The sequence below is a fragment of the Opisthorchis viverrini genome, assembly GCF_000715545.1.
Source record: "Opisthorchis viverrini unplaced genomic scaffold opera_v5_258, whole genome shotgun sequence".
In the NCBI taxonomy this organism is placed as follows: Eukaryota; Metazoa; Platyhelminthes; class Trematoda; order Opisthorchiida; family Opisthorchiidae; genus Opisthorchis; species Opisthorchis viverrini.
In genome coordinates, this window is record NW_008751915.1 from 642,226 (window position 1) to 665,550 (window position 23,325).

General features: G+C 41.1%; 1 protein-coding gene across 1 annotated transcript in view; it reads left to right on the top strand.

Moving 5' to 3' along the window:
* Positions 1 to 21,065, top strand: part of T265_09148 (hypothetical protein) — a gene marked incomplete at both ends in the record, with an annotated part of 42,058 nt that extends 20,993 nt beyond the window's left edge. The window contains 5 exons of the mRNA XM_009175150.1: positions 1,908 to 2,055; positions 3,066 to 3,204; positions 8,755 to 8,796; positions 14,688 to 14,782; positions 20,725 to 21,065. Coding sequence (XP_009173414.1) covers positions 1,908 to 2,055; positions 3,066 to 3,204; positions 8,755 to 8,796; positions 14,688 to 14,782; positions 20,725 to 20,768 — 468 coding nt within the window. The remainder of the gene's footprint in view (positions 1 to 1,907; positions 2,056 to 3,065; positions 3,205 to 8,754; positions 8,797 to 14,687; positions 14,783 to 20,724) is intronic.
* Between the last annotated feature and the right edge of the window lie 2,260 nt (positions 21,066 to 23,325).

The following is a 23,325-nucleotide window of genomic DNA, read 5'->3' on the forward strand; positions in this document are numbered from 1 at the left end:
AAATGACAATGCATATATATATATATATATATATATATATATATTCATATGTACATAAGACTTAAGTCAGTGACGCCGGTCGCCATATGACTTGTTGAATCACCTATATCAGTCTGTGCTGAACAGATCTGACCCTGCTTAGTTTTTTTTCGGAAATTTATTCCTACTGGCTATCACCACTCGGAAACAATGGGTATTGTTTGGAAATCATTCGAACACCGCTGGCTAGGAAAGTACTCTCCAGAAACGCAGTAACTGTCCATATGACAATAAGAAATAGAGTGATCGGCCTATATTTACCAACTTGTAAGCAGACAAACAAGTGCAACGCACCAGAACGGATATTCGTTGATAGTCGCTTTGTTTGCGGGATATATTCGCATATCACCCTTGTCTACCTCTTTTCATACTGTGACCATTCTGGTTAATCCATGTCATCTGGCAAAACCAAGATAGGTGTTTTCAAGCGTCGTATGTCAGTCTAGAGCGTGTTTGCTTGTTCAGGGGTAACAACTCATGTGATTTAATTTGCACTCGGCCTGTGGACACGAGCCCGTTTCTCACAACAGACGACTGAAACACAGTCAAGAATAAACATGTTTATGGACAGTAAAGAAGGTGAACACCGAGTTCAGTTTTGTCTCATTCGTTCTGACCTGGACCTGTCAGGTTGAGCTTAAGTGTAGTGATCATGAACTTTTCAGGTTCAAGTGATGTAAATGCTGGAAAGGTCAAACGACTGATGACAGAAAGCCATTTATGGTACTAAGATCTGGAATTAACAAACCAGTATGCTTCTGCTTCCCAGTCAACAATGAATGACATTACACCAGTTAATACCGCGTCATATATGGCCAGTTACTAGTGTCAAATTGTTTTCTCCTGAATATGCTGATTATATGGCCTGATCAAAAATGCCTTTTTTGAGGCAGTATCATTTGGACAAGTGAGCTGCACCTTACTAAAACAAATAAAACGTGTCGTCGGTGCGATATACTGATGAGAGTGGCTACAACCAACAGAAAAGTGAAAAAGCACGAAAAACAATGGAAGGATCTGAATTTTCGCTTCGCGCCTAGCGTCCCCATAAGCACTTTGATGAATCCATCTTCAGTTAAGAAGAAAAGAGTGCAGCAAAAGCAAGCTGCATACATCATAAATGCGTTTTAGACAACTTCACAACTGACAACCCACACATTCAGTTGTAGGAAGGAAGACACCTCCTTTTGAGTGATACTTCCTTGGATAGTAAAGTACATTCACCAGAATTTTATTAAACCGCGATTAAGTTAAGCATGTTTGACTATTTTATAACTGACATCAATAACAAATCATTAACTGGATTGGAAAATATCTGAGTCAGTGAACGAATTTGCTGTAATTTATGTACTGCTACAGCAAACTTTTCAAATACAAGTTTAAGTACACAAAAATAAGATTCCCCATTTTTGGAACGGCCGTACCTAAATAGATGGTATGTTTTCTGAGGTAATTGTCTTGTTTAGTAAACAAATGTTTGGATTTGGTGTGAACTCGTGCACACAGTTTTGTAAATTTGAAGGCCTCAGGGACGATGTTTGTTGACAGCTTTTGATCATTTCCCGTCCCTTTTGTTTTTCTTACTCCGGTCACGAAATTCTTTGCTTAGTCAATTTGGTGGTCAAAACGCCGACTCAAAAACTCATCTAAATGTTCTTGGCCTTCCTTTACCCTATCGCAGCCTATGCATCCTGTAGAAACAACCAAATATTCTGCCCGAGCGTAATCCTGGCCTTGAACTAATCCTGTACATGACTATACAATTTACCAGTATATCGTGTTTCACGTTTTTTGAGTTGCTAGGCTCACAGAGTCTAAACGGTCAAGAAAGCTAAATAGTTATTATTTTGCTGTTACTGTTACTTCAGGCTCGAAGTTCAGACAATGTCCTGGAAGTGGGAAACTTGCCGTCGTTGCTGGACAAAATTGGCTACCTTCTCAGTGAATGCCAAGATGCCGAAGATTTTGGACCTGCAAAGAAGCTTCTTACTACATCGTTGCTGTTTTATGTTCAGGGTAATTCTTCCAGTTGCGAGAAGCACTCATCTGTTCTTCGTTTGGTCCTTGCAGTCCTGAGGCTGCGGAAGAAGTTCTCCTATTATTCTATCGTCAGAGTGATTTGCCTGTTTAACACATGCGATAGAATTTGTTTGGAAGAGTAACCTCTTGAAAGTAGTCAGGTGGCATGCATAACCTCCAAAAAATCCTCGTTCGTGCCAAGGTTCCCTTGTTCGTATTTTTAATGTATAGTTACTCACCACATTTGAAACGGGAAAACCGTTGAGCGTGCAAAAACTAGATGCATTCAGCAAAACTCACCTGAAGAATCTGGATCGAAAACAAATATGCAATGAACTGTTCCTCCTTCAGGGAAAACTACATCTTGATTTCGAGGTTTCATAGAAATCGCCCAACTAATAAAACAAATGGACATGAACAAAAATAACTTAAAAGTAGGGCATGCTCAAAGGATTTCTCATTTTCCGTGGCTCTTTGTCAAGTGAAAAAAAATTATACGTCGCATAATTATTCTTCCAACCAAAATCCGATGAACCACATCGTATTCGTTTTGCCATATAAATCTTAAATAGCAGTAATTAGCTTTTTTACGCATTTGGAAATGTCGGCGATACACAAGACGAAGGCTGTACAGAAGGTTTCGAGTATTTTCGCCGAAATTTTTGCCTAGAGAAAGACCATAATTCGTAATCGCTCATTAGCAGAAAAATGCCAGTTGCAGTAACAAACACTGTTACTATGAATCAAGTAAATGTGCGTCGCAGTCGACAAAAATAAGGTAAAACCGATGTTTCTGACAACTACAGCAGTGTAGCGCCATAGCGTACCATACTTTATAACACGTCGGGTACCACATTTATTACCTCAAGACCTTAACACGAATCAGTGTCAACATGATGAGAGTGCCCATTTCTGAACGTGAAGGCTGATTGCCTTCCTAGAATTATTTCTCCACTCAGTATACAAATCCCACATCCCTGTTGCATTTTTGTCGCTTTCCTCTCTAGATTCGGGGGCTGGAACTGAACGTGCATTCTTGTTTGTACACATTAAAACACAACCGATTTGGCAATCCCTCCGTTTCTGGAATGCCTGCTTTTTCCAGTCCGTACAGGAAGCACGGGCAAAATTAATGGAGCAAAGCCAGTGAGTTCTGTTTTTGTTCGCTGCAGTTACCACCTTGTTCGTTCCTATGTGGATAAATTCCAACAATTGGCTTTTCAGTATCACCGATGTGTAAATTTATGCAAAGCAAACAAAAAAGTCTACTTTGGCAGGCACGTAAAACCTAGATTGGGGTTTTTGCAACGGTGGTCATAGGACTTCCCGTACCACATTACAATGGGTATAACCACAGCATATTTTCTAGCCAGATGCAAAGATTGTTCACCCTAGCAGACACAGCGCTCCTGGTAGAAATCCAAAACGTTTTTTGGATGCAGCCATCACTGCACAGAAGTTATTCCTGATCATTTTTAAAGACTTACATAAGCTGTCCTTAACATCACCTAATCTCCCCGTCAAAGACACTCCATCTGCTAGAGTACGAAGTTTAAACACAACCCACTAGTAGTTTGCCTTAGCCCGTATGATGTATACCTGCTTTCACTCTCATTTTCTTCAACATACTGAGTTACCTTTTGGGAAAATACGGGCAACTGGAACCTTGATGAACACTCGTAAGTGGCTAAACCAAATGTGAAACCTGTATTGTAGCAAGCTAAACAAACAATGGTCAGCCAAACAGTATCACCTCCCAAACGGACCTCAGATAAAAGACACTCTATATGAGTTTACCAGATGGTGAAAGTTAAAGTATACATTAACAGTGGTGCTTTAAACGTACCAGCACATAGTAAAATCAGGTTTGAATAAATCCATTTGATTTGAACCATGTTAGGAAAAAATAGCGAATTAATTGCCAAGCCTAAAGCTAGTGAGCAACGCAGTTATCACCCACAGAACAGATGTATGCTAGCGCTTTGTGAAATCAAGTCAGATCATATGGGCCCAGTAACTGTAAAGTCACATGATGAGTATCTAAACAGGAGATCGTAATTATGCGCCAAAACATGGGTCATACTGTTTTACATTGTTCCAATTTTAATAAATTAGTGCATCGGTTGGCTGCTTCAAAAACCAGGCCAATGATTTTCCCTAATCGGTTTGAACTGCTCTTACGGTGAGCAAAATGATAATGGTGCAAACCATCAACAGAAGTCTGCAATACTTCGAGTAAAGAGTGGAAAGACAGCTACATTTGTACCCATGATTTCCAAAGTAATATTTCCTAGAGAAATCGCTATCAGCCATGTCTCAGTGTACCCCGAGCATCTAGCGCGTCTTTTCTAGATTAATTTTCCCGACATTGGTCTGGATTAGTGATAATCCAGTGAAATATGATTTATCAACACACTGAGGCAAAATACTTAGGGCAGCCTTACATGTGATCGTTTCTTTCCAAAAGGCTAAATATCTGACTTGATTTTATTCTACCTTTTTAATTACTTGAGTAGTATTTTCTCTATTTCATTTTATTTTCATTTCACTTTTACTTTACCATTTTTATTTTAGTTTCAGAATCTTCTCGACACTAAGCTTATTCTAATGTTTAATTTGGTTTGCCGAATACCAACACTCAAAAGTCAAAGGTTTCCAGATCTTGAGAAAAATCATTCATAACAGCCCCATTGATTTGCTCCAAATGATAGCTTAGAGAATAACCTGTTCTGTTAAAAACAATGTATTTGACTGTATTCTGAGCCAAAACAAGTGAATTCTGATCTTGGTCTCTTGGGTCCACAAGACTCAAATTATCCGGAAACCAGCGCGTCTAGTAGATTGTTCACTGGAGGGTGATTTTGTTGCACGACTCACGCGGGCTGTACACCGGGCTCTCGCTAAGCAGCGGCGTATACTGAAATTGCATGCTGATTTTAAAGCACAAGCAATAGAAGTTTTTGTGGTGTCAGTAAAGGTTATATGCATTTGTCGTAGTATAAAGCTTAGTTTGGTTTAAAACGCTAGCATATTCGTTGATTCTTCAATTACTGTTTCTATAAGCATAGCCAATTTACCGAGGAATGTCACAACGTTTCGTTAGTCTGGCGCGTATGCCAGTTTCTTCCACGTAACCCGCACAAATATAGTCCATAATCAATGCAACGTTTTGCGTATATGGACTAATACATGCCGCACGCAATCTTTCTGAAAAAATGGATGTTATCCTTCAGTGTTTATTTGCGTATATGCTGCTGGATACAAGCAGACTGTGTTAATTCAAATTTTCTATTCACGCCTGTTGAACACCGTACGTTGCGAGTGAAAAATACCATTAAAGAGGGTTTTACAATACAGGAAATGAAGTTTTAAGCCTTCGGCCTTCACTACTTCACGACCAACCAGTCATCTACAAATCAAGCTGCATGTTACCCTGTTGAAAACAATGGGTATAAATCGGCTGCAAGTACTGTCCCGCAGAACACATATTATCGAGTAAAATACACTTAAACAATCCAAAATCACAAGCATACAAAGCCCTATATTCGGCCAAGTTGATACCTTTAAAGACTGCCCTCATTAGCTTGCACTATGTTGTCAACTTGAAAACCTATAACTCAATGAAACTGTTGTAGCGTATCAAACTAGACATTTCAAAGTTTATACAGGAATTTTTCATGAAAATTGCAAAAACGCGAGCTAGCATGCTTTGTAACTTTTAGTCTGTTAAGCATTCTGGTTGACCCAGAGGAAGCACCTGTTGTGAGACTAGAATCTGTTTATTATAAAATACAGAACCTTTACAGCCCGTTCCCAGAACTAAAGTAGTCGGTCGCCAAAGCAAATAATTGGTTCAAGTATCCTGGTACCTGGCATTAAGCGAACGGTGCCCCTGGGTCCACGAGTTGCACCGTGCAGCTATGCATTGCGTTAATCATCTATTTACAGTAACAAATTTGCTCTAAGGTGCACCATGAAATTCAGACAGAATTACTAATCATTTTGCTGCTGTCTAGCGGAAAGCAACCCTGCACACAAACATCGACAAACGAAACAGCGTGCAAAAATAATGGTTATCCGCCTANTACAGTATTCCATTTGCTTATTGTGAATAGTAGACACTAGGGTACCAAAATCTGGATTTCAAGCAAGTCGTACAGTGGTTCAATAATCGTAAAGTTTGACCGTGATGTGTAAAAGGGTTTATTTTTCTCAAGTTTGTGTAACGTTGATTCACATTTCAGGAAACTTCTATTAATCCGACAGAATAGCTTCAAGTTATTTATTGCACTTAATCATATTCGGTGACCTCTGGAGGCTGTACGTCATGCAAAAAGCAACAAAAAAGCAATTTCCACAGCCTGTCCTAGTGAATTCTTAAGATACACCATACTCGCCCTGGAACTCAGGCTAAAAAACAAAAAACGAATTGATATCACTGCATGTATCGACTTTCAACTCCAAAACTGACGACGCAGCGGTGCGTTAAGTTGGAGACACTGATTTCTGGAATCAGTTGGTAATTAGTGGGCAGAATGAGTAAACACCAAGGAGTGTAAATCTGACGAATTTTTAAAAAAAATGACGCCAACTAATTAAGCTGCTGTTTGGATATGCTGAATTGAAAAAAGTTTATTTTCAGAGATAAGAGGAAACCATGTACCTAATAAAGTCCTCATGGCCTAGTAAACACTTGTGTAGAATGGTACTTATTAACAGATGCAATTAGTTTGCCCGTAAACCAACGGTATTTCGCCAACTTTTCTGTTCCAGTAAAATCTTTTAGGCGAACAATTTACATGCTGATCGCATTGCCAGTTTCGGCACAATCTATCGAGTTAGGGTTAGATACTCGTAGTAGACACTATCTCTAATGTACCTTTGCACAAGGCTTCAATGCAGGACGTTAAATCATGTTACCTCTAGTGTAGTTGCTAACTATTATACGGTTTGGTAAAATGTAAATTGCAGTGACAGGCAGCCCCGTTTCTTCAAAATTATATGCAGACTTCCTGATTCTATGAAAAGTGTAATAAATAATCGAAGAGATATCCCTGTAATTAATGTCTGTCCTGACAAGAGAGAAAGGAAATCCGAACGGTTTGACGGTCTTTCTTGGTATTATATGCGGTCAAATCCTCGCAAATGAAGTCCCAGCCGAAGAATTTTACATAAAGTGTCATTCAGCATTCACTTCGAATGCGGTTTCATTGTCCAAACTAGTTGGCTTCAGTCAGACAAATCTTTAGTGATTACGTCATGCTTTAAGTGATGTTATTGGATTAAAGAGGCCGATTCAAGTTTGGGAAGAAACGACACCTGGCAGTACTGCCTATATGATACGGAAGAATACGAAATATGAGTGCAAACCAGCACTATATTGCCTGTAGCTTAACTAAGTCCACCTGCCATGAGTGATCAAGCAGCATTTAATTATTTGCAAACGAATTCTTTTTTAGTTCAAGATTTTATCATTATATTAGTAAAGCACAGAGACCGTCGAAATGACAGATGGAAATTTTTAAGCCAAATGGCACTGGTCTGAACCATGTTTTGTATACTCACCTGCACGCTGCTAAGTTTTTAGTGAGACACTTGGAACAAAACCGCTCAAACCGATTCCGTTTTGACGTAGTTGTTTGAGATAAACAAGACTGCCACATTTGACGGTTTCCCAATCTCCAGGCTCTAATGAAAATTTATGGTCATCAAATAAAGGATTTTAAGACATTTATCTCCAAAGTGCTTAAAAACAGTTTATTCGAGGCTCATTATTAGCCCCACTAAAACCTTATTGGCAATCAATCCTTGTTTTATACCTGAAGGCCGGTGGTTGTGTAATATTTATTATGCTCGACAGATTGTCAGTGACCTATCGTTCTGGTGTTTTGCTCCACTAAACGTTGTGTTCTCTCGTGTCCCGGATTTAATAGGGTGCTGTTGCAATGAGCTTGGAGCAAACAAGAATGATTGTCCATTCTGAAGCATTGTTATTCTGAAGTTTTTACTCATTTCAGATAACGCTTGTTTAAAGTAACTGAAAGCCTATTTGAATGTTGGGGATCACAACATAGTGGTATTACTAGAAAGACTGTGTTAATATGGAGTGCACACATCAGAAATAGCAAAAGTAAAACTTAACTATCTTCATTGACCCCATTACCGAAGCCAGGTTCAAAAATGGTCTGCGAATCTCCCCTATAACCATTGACATACACCGTCATTGTCAGTAAGTTGGGCTTCTCGTACATCTTGTATCCAGCACAGAAGCTTGTAGTGTAGTGTGGGAAGGGTCTTTTCTCAACTACAGCGAACCTGAAATTGCAAAGAGATAACTTCGCTATTGAATTCTGCTTTGTACTCAAAAGTATTTTGGTCGCTTTACCGGATTGCGGGACACTGCAGGCTAATCAAGCCTGGCAGGTCAGCGAATTTCTTACGGCGTAACCATGTTCCGTTTTTGATGCCATCTTTTTACTATCTGGTATGACTATCTGTTCTGTTCTGCACGGAAGTCACTCTTTGGAATAAAACGGTAGCACCCTTATTAGTTAGATAACCATATCACACATTGAATAATGAACACGTGACACATTGTGTGGTGTTTTATTCAACTGTAGCAGACTGGAGGAAAAACAGCTTGTTCACGTTCAGGCCTGGTGAGTATTTGTTTTGCTTTTATCTTTTCACAAACAGACCCGAGCAACGTCTGGAAGAAATCGTCTACGATCAACTCAAGTAAGTCCACTCAACCGACGACAGCAGCCGGCAGTTTATCCACATTAGAAAAGCCTAGGTAGAAACTAACTAAATGTTTTTCAACTCATGCTTGCTAGCAGTACCAATTAAAAATAAATAGGGTAAATTTTGGGAATGTCCCCGAAGAAGCAAGATGAAATAAAGTGGTTCGCTATCAAGACTATTCTCGTCAGATAAGTAAGAAGATCAGCATTCATTTGAGATAATGTTTTCAATAAGGGATGTATTGGACAACTAGCATTAAAACTGGGTAGTTTATTCTTCTGGCAGCTTCCAAAAATCCGTGTAAAGTTTTGACTTCAAGAATGCTTACTGGCATTACTGGTAAGGGGCACTTTTCATGGATAACATGTACCATATCGTACAAAACGGTACCTGCAAACATTGAATTACATTTGACAACTGGCTGCTGGAATGGCATGGATAAAACGACGAAACGGTTTACAAAAAATGCATGAAATAAAAAACGTGCATGAAAAGAGCAAAACAAATGCATCCCTCAACTAAGCAAATACAGTTATTTAAGGACACCTTACCACAGTCTTGGAGTTAGCATTGGAAATTTTCGAAGATTCACGTAATTCATTCACAGATATCTCTCAAAAGGGCTTCAAAATTTCCCCTAACATGCTGGGAGTAAGCTTGAGATTTTTTAATCATTGAGTACAGTTATCCTCATGCCATACACTCCTGGACCCACTTAGCGTAGCTCGTTTGGCTGGCTGACTTTCTGCAACTCAGAGCAAATGAGTTACGCAAACAGAGACTAAACTCAGTTTCAAACCAGATTTGTAAGTGCTCAAACCCGGTCAGGTTAAGCGCTAGTAATTGCACTACACTTAAATCTGAAATCTTTAGAGATGCCAAATTCACATCCAATAGAAATGAAATTAGCAAAATCCTAGATAAGTTTGAAAATATTCGACTGAACTGTCGCTCAGTTTTCAAGCTCTGGTCTGGATGCCATCTGTGAGCTTTATCAAAGTTACGGTGGAGCTTGAGCATCAGAAAGTATATTTCTTCCCTTTTAATTCCTTTATTTACTGAAATAGCTTGTATTTCTCGTTTTGGGGACGAAAGCGAGATAGGAGTTCAAACAAGACTAAAAAACACAGGAAGTCAGCTGCCGATAAAGTGATTAAACCTGTGGTCTGCAATGTACACACTGAGTGAAATCTCAGTGCATGTTTCTCCCCGTCACTGCCGTAAATTCTCGACCTACTTCGGACTGAACAAAACTGCCTAACATCATCTTCTCAAATCCCTTTAAAGCAGGATTTTGGTGTTACTTTAAGATCTCTTTACTCATAAAATATCAAAGCTTCATTTCAGTGGCCTGCAAAAGTCAGCCTTCTGAAAATATTTTAAGACTCTACACAGTTCACACTCAAAATCTTTAATATGTGCACAAAGTTAGTGGTAAACTTTTCAGTAGGCTTGTTTGATTTCAAATGATTCACTTCTATCAGTCAGTACCAGATATAGCAATACACTTGTATTTCAGCAGTTTGTTTAACTGAAATTCTACACTTAGTTGATGGTAGGATAGGTTGACATAAACGGGTTTTCTATGAAATCCTACCAGTCTTACACAGAACGGCCAATCGGAAAGTTCAACGTGCATTTTCGAGACAAATATAAGGAACAACAAAACATCAAATTCAACCAGGAAATCTTCCTACCTGAATGCCATTAATTTGAAACGAACGAAGCATAGAGCTTTCCGGTGCTAATTCCACCGAAATAGTCTAATCGACGGTGGCTCAAAACTGAACCAGTGAAAAACAAACAAATCTGCTGTTAGACATCAAATATGGAGAGAGAGAGAGAGAGATAAGTCAATAGCCCTGAGTTATTCTTTTCGAAGCCATATTTGTTGAACCATCCGATGGATTTCATGTCGAACGACCAGATTCTTATTTAGATGATCGGTGTATCTGCTGATTTTTGTCGAGTTGTAGCAAGAAATTGCCTAGGGTCTGATGACATCGTCCATCTTAGTTAGTTTGGACGATTTAGCGTTTTTCAAACTGGGATTTGGTGGGTGGGTGATAGTGAAGTTCCTTATTCTCGACAACTCTTCTTTTGGGTTTAACTCGATGTCTGTTCTCGGCCACTTGAGAGTTATCTATTTTCAAGAGTACTTGTGTCCTACAAATCATTCTGCTGGCTCCCAAGTCACTCACATAGCAAATTCAACGCACCGAAAATCACTTATCTCGATGTGCGACACTCGATACTCTGTGATTATATGCTGCGGACTAGAAATGGGACGGAACTTGAATCAGATATGCATGCAAATTTCCACCAAAGAAGGAGATAGTTACGGGAAGTAAGTTGCACCACGAAGAATAATGAACTTGTCAGCGTGAGGACTGTATTTGATGAAAACTCCTGAATCTTCCAGTGAAATTCTGGAAGCGAGAAACAACGATAGCGATCGTCTTCCTAGAGAGTTATTCTCAAATCGACTGGTCAAAATGAGCACTACCGTGGCATCCCATTATGGACAGGCAGCAAGCCGAATAGGGAAAGACACCGTCAGCTGATGGACCAAGATGACGGTACTAGCTAAGGCGCCCAATAACTACTTATCCAAATTCGTCGAGTCTTCACATACCGTGATGTTGTTCCAAGAAATTATAGGCATTGCGGTTTTTCATGTTGCACATTTAGATGGCGGCTCTCTGGCAGACTTTTGTGTTATCAGAGAAACATTGCACATTCTTTAAAAGGTATAAGTCTCAAGACGTCCATCTGCATTGATCAGGGTAACTAACTAGGTAGCAGCATTGAATAAATCTCTGCCTGATAAAAAACTGCTGAGAATCGGATATTAACTTGCTATGGCTTGGAAGCCCCACACCAGATGGTCACATCCAGTACCAACTAATTGATAGTAAATTGGGATCGGGGAGTTGTCCATCTCGAATGGTCCAAGCTTCATCACAAATGTTGGGTCATCAACAACAACGAGGAAAGAAATATCAACGTAGGTTTTAGACTTTTATTCTCATGCACATACCTACTAAGTTATGGGTGCTATCCAAGTTCAGAATTTATTCTTCGAAGTTTGAGATATTCTGTCTTCTGGTAAATTCAAATAAGATTCAAGGAGAAAACCGCTTCTTGATAATGCCTCTTCGTGTGGTGGCAAAGCTTCAGAAAGCTAACTGTCAAGCTTTGCAAGCAACTAAGCCGCCTCCTGATGAACAGACAAAACCCAATGGGTCAAGAATCTGTTACCCTCATTCACACTGCCCCAATGGAAAGTTGTCAAGTGTTGAGTTGATGGTGGTTTTTTGCAGTGCAGTAAGTTACAAATGTCTTTATTACCATCAGAAATGGTACAATGTTAAATTCCAGAAAAAATATGTTAAAATATGTTATGGTAATTTTATGGTACAAATACTCCGTTAGTTTTTGGTGATACAGTAACTCACACTAAACAGCAAGGCCCATCTGAATCTGTTGTGTCCCTGTCAGCTGAGTGATTTGGTATGATGGAGGAGCCTGGAAAATCTCGAGTTAACTTTTCAGAATGATTTTCCACCTAAAATTGAAAAAAATTGAAAATAGCCCCAATTATTTCATTATAGTTTTTCGCGAGACATCATCAAAAAGTCTCCGTGCAAATTATGGTTGTATCTATTTTTTCGCAATAAGACAGCTTTGTCACGTTGGAGTGGTGGGACGCTTTAACCTGCGCCGAATGTTGTATTCTATCTGGAATTCGTGCACTCAATCTAGTATCTTTACTGCATGTCGTGGAGAAATAGTACGCAACCGTGAGAGCTTCCAAAGATGAGATTGTGTCCCAGACGCCTTATTTTCCGTTGCGAAATTTCCTATTCATATGAATATAGTGTAATTCACAAAAAGGTCTATGAACTTAATGGAGAACCTAGTTTGTCTCTTGAAGTAGGCTGAGTAGTGCCGGCTTCCTTGTAAGGAAGTGACTCCTTTCGTAAAGCAATCAGCAAAATGTTATTCTGAAACCGACACAGCTTACAAAATAAGCTTAACTACCAGTTTCTTGTTATTTAATGAAAAAGTGAAAAGGACTTTGAAAATACCAGAATTATACACGACACATATTAGATAGGAGATAGAAAGTCACTTTTTTTCTCAAAAGAGGCATCGACCACCTAATCATATCATATTAAGTACAAGATTTTGTCCATGTGACTGCATCTTCTAAGATCTCGGAGCAAGTGACAAGTCTTAGAAGGGGATCGCGCCTGCTGTAGGAGTGGGAATGACGAATTCTATGAATGGTTGCCAGTAAGACTGCTGCATCCAGTATCTCTTACGCGTGTCCGTTCATCTCAATGAGATCTGGATAGGTTAAAGTAGGACATCTGCACAATCGGATTTGTCTTTTGTCTGTTTTGTTTGTTTTTGTTTTTCTGGTTGATGTTGTTGTTATTATAAGTTACGATCACCCAGTCTTCTACGTCTTCTACCCCATTATTAAGTTCCACACCTTGTCAGACTCCACCGCTGCTCCTCCCAGTTTTGTGGTTATTTGAATGACGTTTCCCCTCAAATCTATTAGTGATAACCGATTCTATCGACCACTTCAACATTCAATATCGAAAGCTGGTGCGCAGGCGCACAACCCATTGTTTACAAAGTATTGAGCAACCAGATGAAGTTTTAGTAGGCAGTTCTCTTCTTTCCAACTGGGTCGACAACGTTTGATATCCTAAATGGGGGTTGCCAGGTTGTCTCGACCTAGTTTCCCGCGTCACCATTGCTGTCCACTTCGAAATCCATTTTGGTACGAAAGATGATACAACACAAGCCAATATCCACTCTTCGCAGAACCCCCGACTACTCGCAGAATAAAACAACTAAAAGGGATGTTTTTCTGTGCGGCGCGAAGTTGGTTAAAATCGTAATCAATCTGTGATGAGGTATGGGATATGAATTTTGAGTCGTTCAGTTGTTTCTATCAGGTTTCTGGAAGCGAATGAGTTTGCCTACATCCTGTGCCTAGGACGATCACGGTCTTCCACGGCTTCCACTCAGTTCTTATAACATGCTTTCATTCTGAATTTTTCGAAATATCATGTCGTTCATGACGGATAATTCCTCGGATGTCGGTCCAAATTAATCCAAAGGAGGCTTTTGTCTGAGGAACACAACAAATGGGAGTTTCATCCTAAATGCGATTGAACTTCAGTCATTCGCGCCACTTATTACTCAGATGAGTGGCATTAGAGAACATCGCTGATTGAGTTCGTACCCCACAAGTAATTTGCTAAGGCTGAGTAGTGAATGCAATTTCCTTCAAAGAAAGCAATAGATCGAAACCGTACGCAGTACAGCTGTGTACGAATAAGGTCACATTTAACGCACTCGGTGACTCAACCGCCACATAGAAAGCCTAACAAACCCATTTCGCTGAGAATTCCACTCGTGAAAACCTGCCATAACTTACATGTGAAAGAAATGCTGACCAAATGGACAGCTTATGACAAAGTGACTGTAGGAAACTTATCAGGTTATTTCCGTCAATCAACTCACTGCGTGTGAATCGGTTAAGTACTACCACCTAGTTACTGTCAGTTTTGCTTGGTACCCTCTTACTTGGTCGAAATACGTGGCAAATTTCCGTGATTATCGACAAGAGTCCTTCCTCCGTGGAGAAGCTCTTTATACGTCACTCACTGTTTGGTTCTCCGTTTACTTCCATGTAAGTGATAGTGTCTTTTGTTGAAATCACTTCAACGCGGATCGGGTATTTTACGAGTCTGCCCGTTCATGGGACTAATGTGTATGCTGTTGTTCTTGAAAAGTATATTCTATTTCAAGTCAGATTTTCTCATTTCTTTGATTATTTTTCCCCCTTCATCGGTTACAAGATCATACTTGAACACAATGAACGTTTTTGACTTGCACACCACCGTAAAGCAGGAATTTCTTCGGAAACACAGCAGTCTGTTCAACCTGCCGGATGGTAAGTCACTTGCCTAAAATTCACCATTTCACCAATGTGAGACGTATTCGACATTGTATATCATGCTCCAGTGACTACTTTTACCGCAGTTAGCTGGGTCCAACCTTTTTCCCTTCCACCTTATGGTACTGTGGTGGGAGAGGGAACAGAATGCGAATGCACAGGAACAAGTATGGCGTGCAAAATACACTCATTTGTAAACCAATATGGTTATAATGGAGGACTCAGCAGAATCCCAACTAAGTCTCTCGTTTACGAATGAATGTTCTGCGCATAGGCTGGTCACGAGCTGTCCACATGTTCCTAGCAAACTTATGTGCAGCGTGTGTCTTTTAGAGCTTTGAAACCGGGTACTTTTGGTTTCCCCCCTCAGGGTAATTGACAATGAATGACTGCTCTAATTCGACGCCTTCTGAGTTCACGGTAATCTTCCCGCATACCACAGGTTAGCCACTTAACAATGAAACATACAAATCATAATTTTGTTCGGAAATCTGAGATGCGTAGACGTCTGGCTCATCGCAAAGTTAGTAATGTGATGCAGCACCACTAAGATGAACCTAGCTCCGGTCGTTTAGATTTGTGTTGATAAGTTCAGATTGGAACAGGGGTTGAATTAGAATAATTCCGTAAACGAGAGCATTTGGATTTTCTCGGATATCTCAAAATTTCATTCACTGCAGTGCGCATCCAAGAGATCCCCTTTTTATCAAGGTGGAATGGAACGCTCGTATCGATAAGAGGTAAATGCGAATACCCGAAGGATTCAGGCACGAACGTCGATAAACTTCAAGTCACTTAATTACGTTATTACACCGCTTCATACACGTAAATCTATGTTACATCTCTCAACAATCGTTAATGACACAACGCCCTGATTCTAAATTAGTCTAAACAATGAAATTACTTATTGCCAATTTAGATTGGCAGATGCCTAATATGCTCTGATTAGCTGTGAAGCGATATATCACGCTAATGAGGTAAAAGATAGAATCCACGAGGTGTTTTGCGCATTATCTCTCAGTCCTGGTAATCCGTATTAGTTCTTGTAATCCTACATCAGTAAACACTATTATGATCATGACATGAAAGGAAAAGTATATTAGAGGCAAAACTATTAATTCTCAAGGCACTTCTAATATATTCGCCAGATAATTTTCAGCTTTATCACTAGAAAATGTGAACATTTGCCAAGCAAGCCGTGAAAGGAAGAGAATATTCTTCATTTGGATCAACCTGTCCCTCTTGATTACCCATAGTTTGGGAAAGCTACTCAGAATTACGCGAAAGATTATCTGAGATTGATCTACAAAACACAGCTTACGCCAGCTGAATTCCTTTTCGAATTTGCCAGACACCACGGTATTTCTGCCGATTTTTTCGTACTCCTGAGACATTTTTGCCTTTCTGATGCGACATGCTGTTGCTGTGGCAGTCCAGTGAAGCCTAGAGGGAAGCAGAGCGGAAAGGGGCCAGACACCGGTATTGCGGGCTGGTCTCAGCTCGAGCATTGCTTCATCTCTATGCCAATATCTGCTACGTCGCAAAAGGTCATGGTCACATATCTCAGACTCCATGATGGAATTTCATAAAAAGCACCCAACACTCACGTAGCTCTAGAAGGCCAATTGAGCAAGTGGAAAACATCCGAGCTGAACCAAAGGAGACAACACACTTCCCGCAGCCCGTCTATGCTCTATTGGCCCTTCACAGTTTCCATGTCCAAAACACCCACTTCAATTGGAAGTCATACCTTTTAGATCCTTCAGTTTATGTTAAACAAACGCCCAAGAACTCCAGAGCAAGCACGCAGAACTCGAACACCATCCACAAACTTCCTGGAATCTTACAGCTATAACTGAAAGGCCTTCACAGGACATCCACACAAACAGACCCTCCGTTCCGGATTTTCTATTAATCAGGTGACAGAGACGTCCAGGATATAAAAGTAGTCATTCAGTACAACAGTTTCTTTCCATGTGACCATCAAGTTCAAGCCCTTTTTGCAGCGTGTTTCGAAATTAAATAACGTCGCCTCGTAACGATTTTAACTGTTCTCCTGATAATTCCTACACTTCAATCGAAACCTTATTAATGCTCTTCCTTGGGCCCTTCTCGGTTACTCTCGTGTCTTCATTACCGAAGACACCAACATTCCATTCCTCACGGACAGCTCTTTCAGTGGCACTGCCTTCAAGGACTTCTCACATGGCCTCACAAACTGTGTCCTACTTTACGACCACACCACAATCAAACAGATGTCGACGGTCCAACAGTCCTTTTCACTCAATCTGATTCCGTCCAACAGAGAAAGAATTATCGAAACCATCAACCATCAAGCGCCGTTAGCTCAAACTGACCACTTAGTCCTAGTCTCAACTACCTGGACCCATGATCCCTACCCAAACAAAAACCGGACCACCCACCTAATAGTATCTGGTAAGAGCCAATTAGTGTACCTTCATGGTACACATGTCACCAGACAGTCTGGGAAACTCACAAACCGAATTACGATACATAACCACGGAGCTTTTCAAAACACACTGTCCTCTATCTTTACGAAGACACAAAGCTGGAATGAAAGTAAGACTATAAAGTGGCTTGCAAAACGGGATGAGGTTGGGTGGCTTCACGAAAAAGGAAGGAAGCTAAAAAAAAGGTGTTCGGAACCACTGGGTCTCTCTGACCTGAGATGACAAGAGGAACTGGGTGGCTACACTCAAGGCCAAATTCACAGCACATCACAACTTCCTATACGAGCACGTCAACCGGCCTAAAAAACAAGGCCCGGCACAACCGCACTACAATCCGTTAATCGCTTCACGCGTACACAACTTGGGAAACAGTTCACGAAACTACCTACATTTGTAGTAGCTGAACATGAATACGTTCCCAACAAAGAAGGTCTCGACCACACAATATTCTCCGCAGTTGTTGTCGAACGTAAATTTAACACCCTCCGTAAAATGCTGCCGTTGGCGAAGACAACAGCAACTCCACAGCCGTTTCCTTTCCAGGGCACAAACTAGCGGCGCCCTGGCTACCAGAACCAACCTCCTGTCTTCTTAAACGGTGAAAAAGTGGAATAATAACCCGTTTAAGCATATGGTGGGTCGGACCTCGAAAATTACGGACCGATTGCTCTACTTCCTCTCCCATGTATATGTATTGATACCAGTATAAATGATTAACTATGGCTGAATTTTAGGGTTGTGCTCAAAGTTGATAACCCAAGGATTAAATATTTTATACAGTCCACTTAACAACAGCTGCAGGAAGCAACTTCATCATCCCATCCACATTGATTTATGGTGAGTAACCGTTCATTCCCATTAAGCCAAAAGTCACATTCCCCCGAATACATACCATTCACAGGCAGTGTGGATGTAGGGCTTTCGGACTACACAGCTAACCATGCTTCATCCACGGCCGCTAGTGTCTTTATTCAGGTGATCAAGAACAAAGGTTGCACGGCGTAATCCATACACAATAACGTGACTGTTCAACCAACCTGGCTTTATCCAGTTCTATGATAACAGACGCTGAACATCAGAATCCGGGCAGAATACGTAGTGTGCCCTGAAGAAGAGCCAGACAGTTAACTGACCTCAGAAGTATTACGCCGCGCAGGATAAGTTCTAACGTAAATTGCCGACGTGAATTACACACTTTGTATTCGCCTTGGCGCAGTAAGGTATGTTTTTCATTAATACCTTACAGTGGTGTGCTGCATATAATGTAGGGGCGCTGTGACCAATACTGAGGACAATGGAATTTTTCGGTAATTGTCATAAAGGCCCATACACAATGTGACCCGCTCGGTGTGAACTCTCTTTCCCACAGTTCTACACTCCCACAAATCATATTTGAAGGTTTTATCACCTGATTTCATCTTGGTCAAAGCAACGTCAAAAACCGTTTCGTTTTGCAAAGCTATATTCACTCGACTATGTCAGGAAGTTCACACGAAAGTAATCCATCATAATCTCTTCTATCTCATTTCATTTCTTTAATAATAATCGCCGAATTTTTTTCGAGTAGTAAGTACAAAAACTCCGATGAAGCACCAGAAGTTCTTCGTGAAATAATTTTCAATATGAACTGAGATGATGCTTAGAATCCGCAAACAGCCGGCAACCACATTGCCGTTCAGGTCAAGATTGATTGCTCCAACTTTCAGGAGCTACTCCTATCATATTAGGTCAAAACGGGGTGAAACCTGCAGCGAGCTGTTTTTGAATTTCGAGCAGTTGTCCCATACTCCTTAATCCAGAAAGAGAAGGTCTCACTGGAATAGTCGTAACGGAACCTTGGGGCAGCCTCTATGCAGCATATTGCGCGAAAGAACATAAAAAAAGCTTCAGTTCTCGACAGACTCCGCTGAGTCCACAGCTCTAGCATTTGTATCATTCATATGAACCTAATTTTAACTCTACTTGGAAGAACCGAGCAAATACTTAGTTCGATAAGTTATCAGGTCAGCATACTTTTTCCTATTAAGATTTGTAGTGCAGTGTACTGCAAAGTGAGTGGGAAAGGGAAATCTTTGTCTCATGTATCAAAAGCCCTACTCTGCAACGCGCTGTTTGTTTCTACTTACTTCGAATAGTTGTTATTCCTGTCAGTTGGAAAACGTCTGCAACCGACCGGGGAAGTCTGGACGGAGCTCTTCGCGTTAGCAAGAACAAATAATGGTTTGTCTTAGGAACTCAGTGCTGTCCATCGGTCACCCGAAGTACTACAGTATCATATACAGGAAAAATGGACATCAAGTTTCCGGAGTCTCCGCTCAACCGCACTTGACATGCACAGCATTGCGCGTTCGGTTGGCAAAAAATCATTGGCTAGCTAAATTAGTTCTAGGCTAAACAGCAGAACTCAGCTTAGTGCACATAATTTAGTGCCAGGCTTTAATGCAACTGAAGAAAGTATTGTTGCAGAGTATCCTCGAAATCAGGAAAAGCTGCCTTGGAGGAAGGGTTAACGGTGAATACAGAGATGATATTCTGAGAATTTTGTCCGTAGGTAATACTACCCATCAAGAGGATACATCATGTCAAATGTTTCCTCTATGTGGATATCTCTTTATCAGATTGGTAATATCGATCGTTTGGATTGCCGGGTTATCTGCGGACCCAATCAACAGAGTTTGCCTTTGTACTTACATTTCTCGCTTTGTGGACACGACTGGATGCTCGAGAGGTTTACTGGCCCTGTAATTATGAAACTGAGGCACTAGCTCGCCTGCTAATCAACAGTTTAAGTCACCCGAGTACCAATGCCCGAAAAAAGGGAAGCAGTAGAACAAGCAGAACATAAAGTTGACGGAAACTCGGGGACTGCGCCTATCTGATGAGCCCCAAGAAGGGCTGTCGAAGAGTTTTCAGGAAGCTTGTGAGTAGCTTCCCTTATGGAAGCAATAGACACTCACATGAGGAAAGTGTCACCTAACATTAAGAAGTTACTATGGAGATATAAGTGCCTAATGAGTTACCTTGAGTTGTTCCACCTTATTTACTACATTCATTGCCCGCAATCCGTATTTCACCATGTCCCACATTGCTACCCTTCATCAAGCCGCATCTACTCAAGAAGAGCGCACTACTGCGGTTATTGCGCTGCTAAGATCAGCTGGTTTAACCTGGGTGTCGAAAATGCAACTATCTTGGTTATATACCATTGGATGGCAAGATATAAATCACCCGTTATGCGACCAAATGGTATCATGTACCTAGTCCTATGACTGTTTTTTCCTGAAGTATGAGTGAATTAGGAACATCTGCATCACAACTATGATATTCTTGAAGCGGACGTTCATCCTCATTAATTTTTTTCTCATGACACCAACACATCGCTAAGATGAATTTTTGTGACCAAAGTTCACTGGTATTCAAACAACTATACTTCAACGTCGCCGCTCCCTCCACTCTTCTCTTTTACAGATGAAGTCGGTAAACTTCAGGCGATAATCGGCGACTTGCGCTGAGCAACCTTTCGCGGACAAACTGCATTTGTTCGCAAAGCCAGCACCCCACACATCTCGTGCATAACTCATCAATGTCAATCAGTTAAATAAACTGCTAGATTAGTTACCCCATCAACCTCAGCTGCACTTTAAATTTAAAAATCTGTACACGATACCAAACTCCCATCAGACTGCTTACTCGTGTACGTGGTATTTTGCACGAGGTACTGTGTTTACCCCTTCTCCGAAACCGGAATTGTTATATCATTACCCTTCACAAGTGTTTTCACTGCTCTGAATGTAACGAACTTCGCGTAACGACCTTCTGTTTCATCTACCAACATTCGTAAGCTTCTACTCTGGTGATCGGTTTCGAATGAGAGTAGCTGAGCTCCAGTAATTGTCCCCTTTGTAAACCTTTTAGGGATACACTTGTTCACATAGATTACCGTAACCCTATATTTTTTATCAGATGTAGCCAGGCAATCGTATCTGCGTTGCATCCACCTTCGGCGTGCGGCGGACAAGATTCGAGTTGCCCTCAACAACTCAGATGCTCAATTCACGCTGAACACATGAAACTGACGGAATCGTCTGCTTCTGATCTACTGATAAGTTAAATGTCGCAGTAAACTAAATGCCGTCGCACAATGCCGAGTCAGTTTTGCAAGCCTAGTCCGACCTCATCCATCAGGAGATTAAATTATGTAACTGATATACGGACTCTCCACAATGCCGTTGATCTCAACATATACAAAGCATCTACGATCGTCCGTCCTGGTCAAACCAGTGGCCTACTCAGACCCGGATGGCGGGCAACAAACCTAATCGCACTAGAGAAGACAGCAACGATGGTGCTTTCGAGAGCAATCACAAGCGGCGCAAGTGTGCGTCGACCACTTAGTGGTGGATATTCGGTTGCCTAACAGAATTGAATTCAACCAGCAAAACCTTCAGCCAATTAAAACATAAGGTCAGCAACAACAGCAACCTGACCTACCACACGAGTGAAAATCAGGATAAAATTAATCTCAGATCGGTCTGTCTCCAATGGGCTTGGAGCTGACATTGCGACCATGGGTTAGGTTGAGTAGATGACATCAACTAGCCCGAACAGTAAGCCCCAATAGTGGTTCATGTGCTCACAGAATTGTTTGAAAGCCAATATCGTTTACAGTAAGCAGATAATCTGATCAAGACGATCGGGGTAACACTACAGTGAAGCACTGCAGAATGCGCTGAGATAACCCGAAGTGTGAAGCCTCGATTTCCGCGAACGATGGTGGATGGATTTACCTAAGGACTATCACACATATCGATGGTTGATACGAGGCTTCTGTACTAGCTGTCACAACTAAGCCATATCTAACTGACATTCTCTCGCACTCTAAGACAAGAAAATCAATTGGCCACAGAACAGGCGAAGTATACTCCCATCAAATACGCTACCATGGTGATTCGCCATGATTACACCATGAATACACAGCCGGATTGTCACACAGAAACAGTCGGTTATACCACCCACTCGTATGAATTTCACTCGATTTAGCATACCAACGGTACGTTAGAAGATACCGAATATCAAAGAAGTTAGAGTCGAGGACCTACAGTACAGGTAAGTAAACAAACGTGTGTGAAAAGCCTAAATTTTCCACATGTGGGGTCAAAACAAGTGCATAAGTCCGCATACCAGATAACGGTGAGCGGAATGGTGACTCAGTAGGGTAGGTTTCCGGTGGTCCTATGCGAGGTTAGCCTCATGATTCCGACAGGTGATGCGGCCACAAGGATGTTGTGCAAGGACAGGCCAGAATGGACGGTGGACGAACAGGTGCACTAATAATCACACACACCGCATAGGCAAGAATGCATTTGCCGAGTGAATCAGACTGGCAAGGTTGATTGCGGCTATGATGAAACAAAAAACAAGTGGAAATCGAGGGACACAAAGACAGAATGGGTGAATGAAAGGAACGGAATGCCAAACTGTCAAATCACATTCAGGACGCAAATTCATGCTACGGAAGTTGATACCAAACAACAAGCGATTCGACGCAATTTCGTGATAACGCTAGGGCATACTACCACATAATTGTTTTTGGTTCTTACTGGCCAGTCAAAAAACACTTTCCGACGACGAGCATGTAGGAACACCTTACTGATATCCCAGTTCACTAATTCCTGTTTATCGAATGTTTGAGCATGCGCTGAGGTCGGTGGCGTAACGCAACATACCCTGCCATCTGGCGTTGAAAATACACAACACCGAACTTTATGCAATCTAGATATAGCAGGCGTGGGGGTGCACCATATTTCTCACCTAGTGCGAAAGCGCACTCCGACAATTTCGCACCCCTTGAAGGTACTTCCCTGTGGAAACACCGCATTCGTAAACGAAACGGACGTCAGTCCAGCTGCGACAGTATGCTGCAATAGAAAGCTCGGGAACCAAATGACGGTTCTATATACGTGGATCGCCTGACTGTATTAATATAACTATCATACTTATTCTTGAATTGTAAACTATTTCCTTCACTGGCAACGCGAACCTCGTCGGTCCCTATTTTTATTGTTCCCG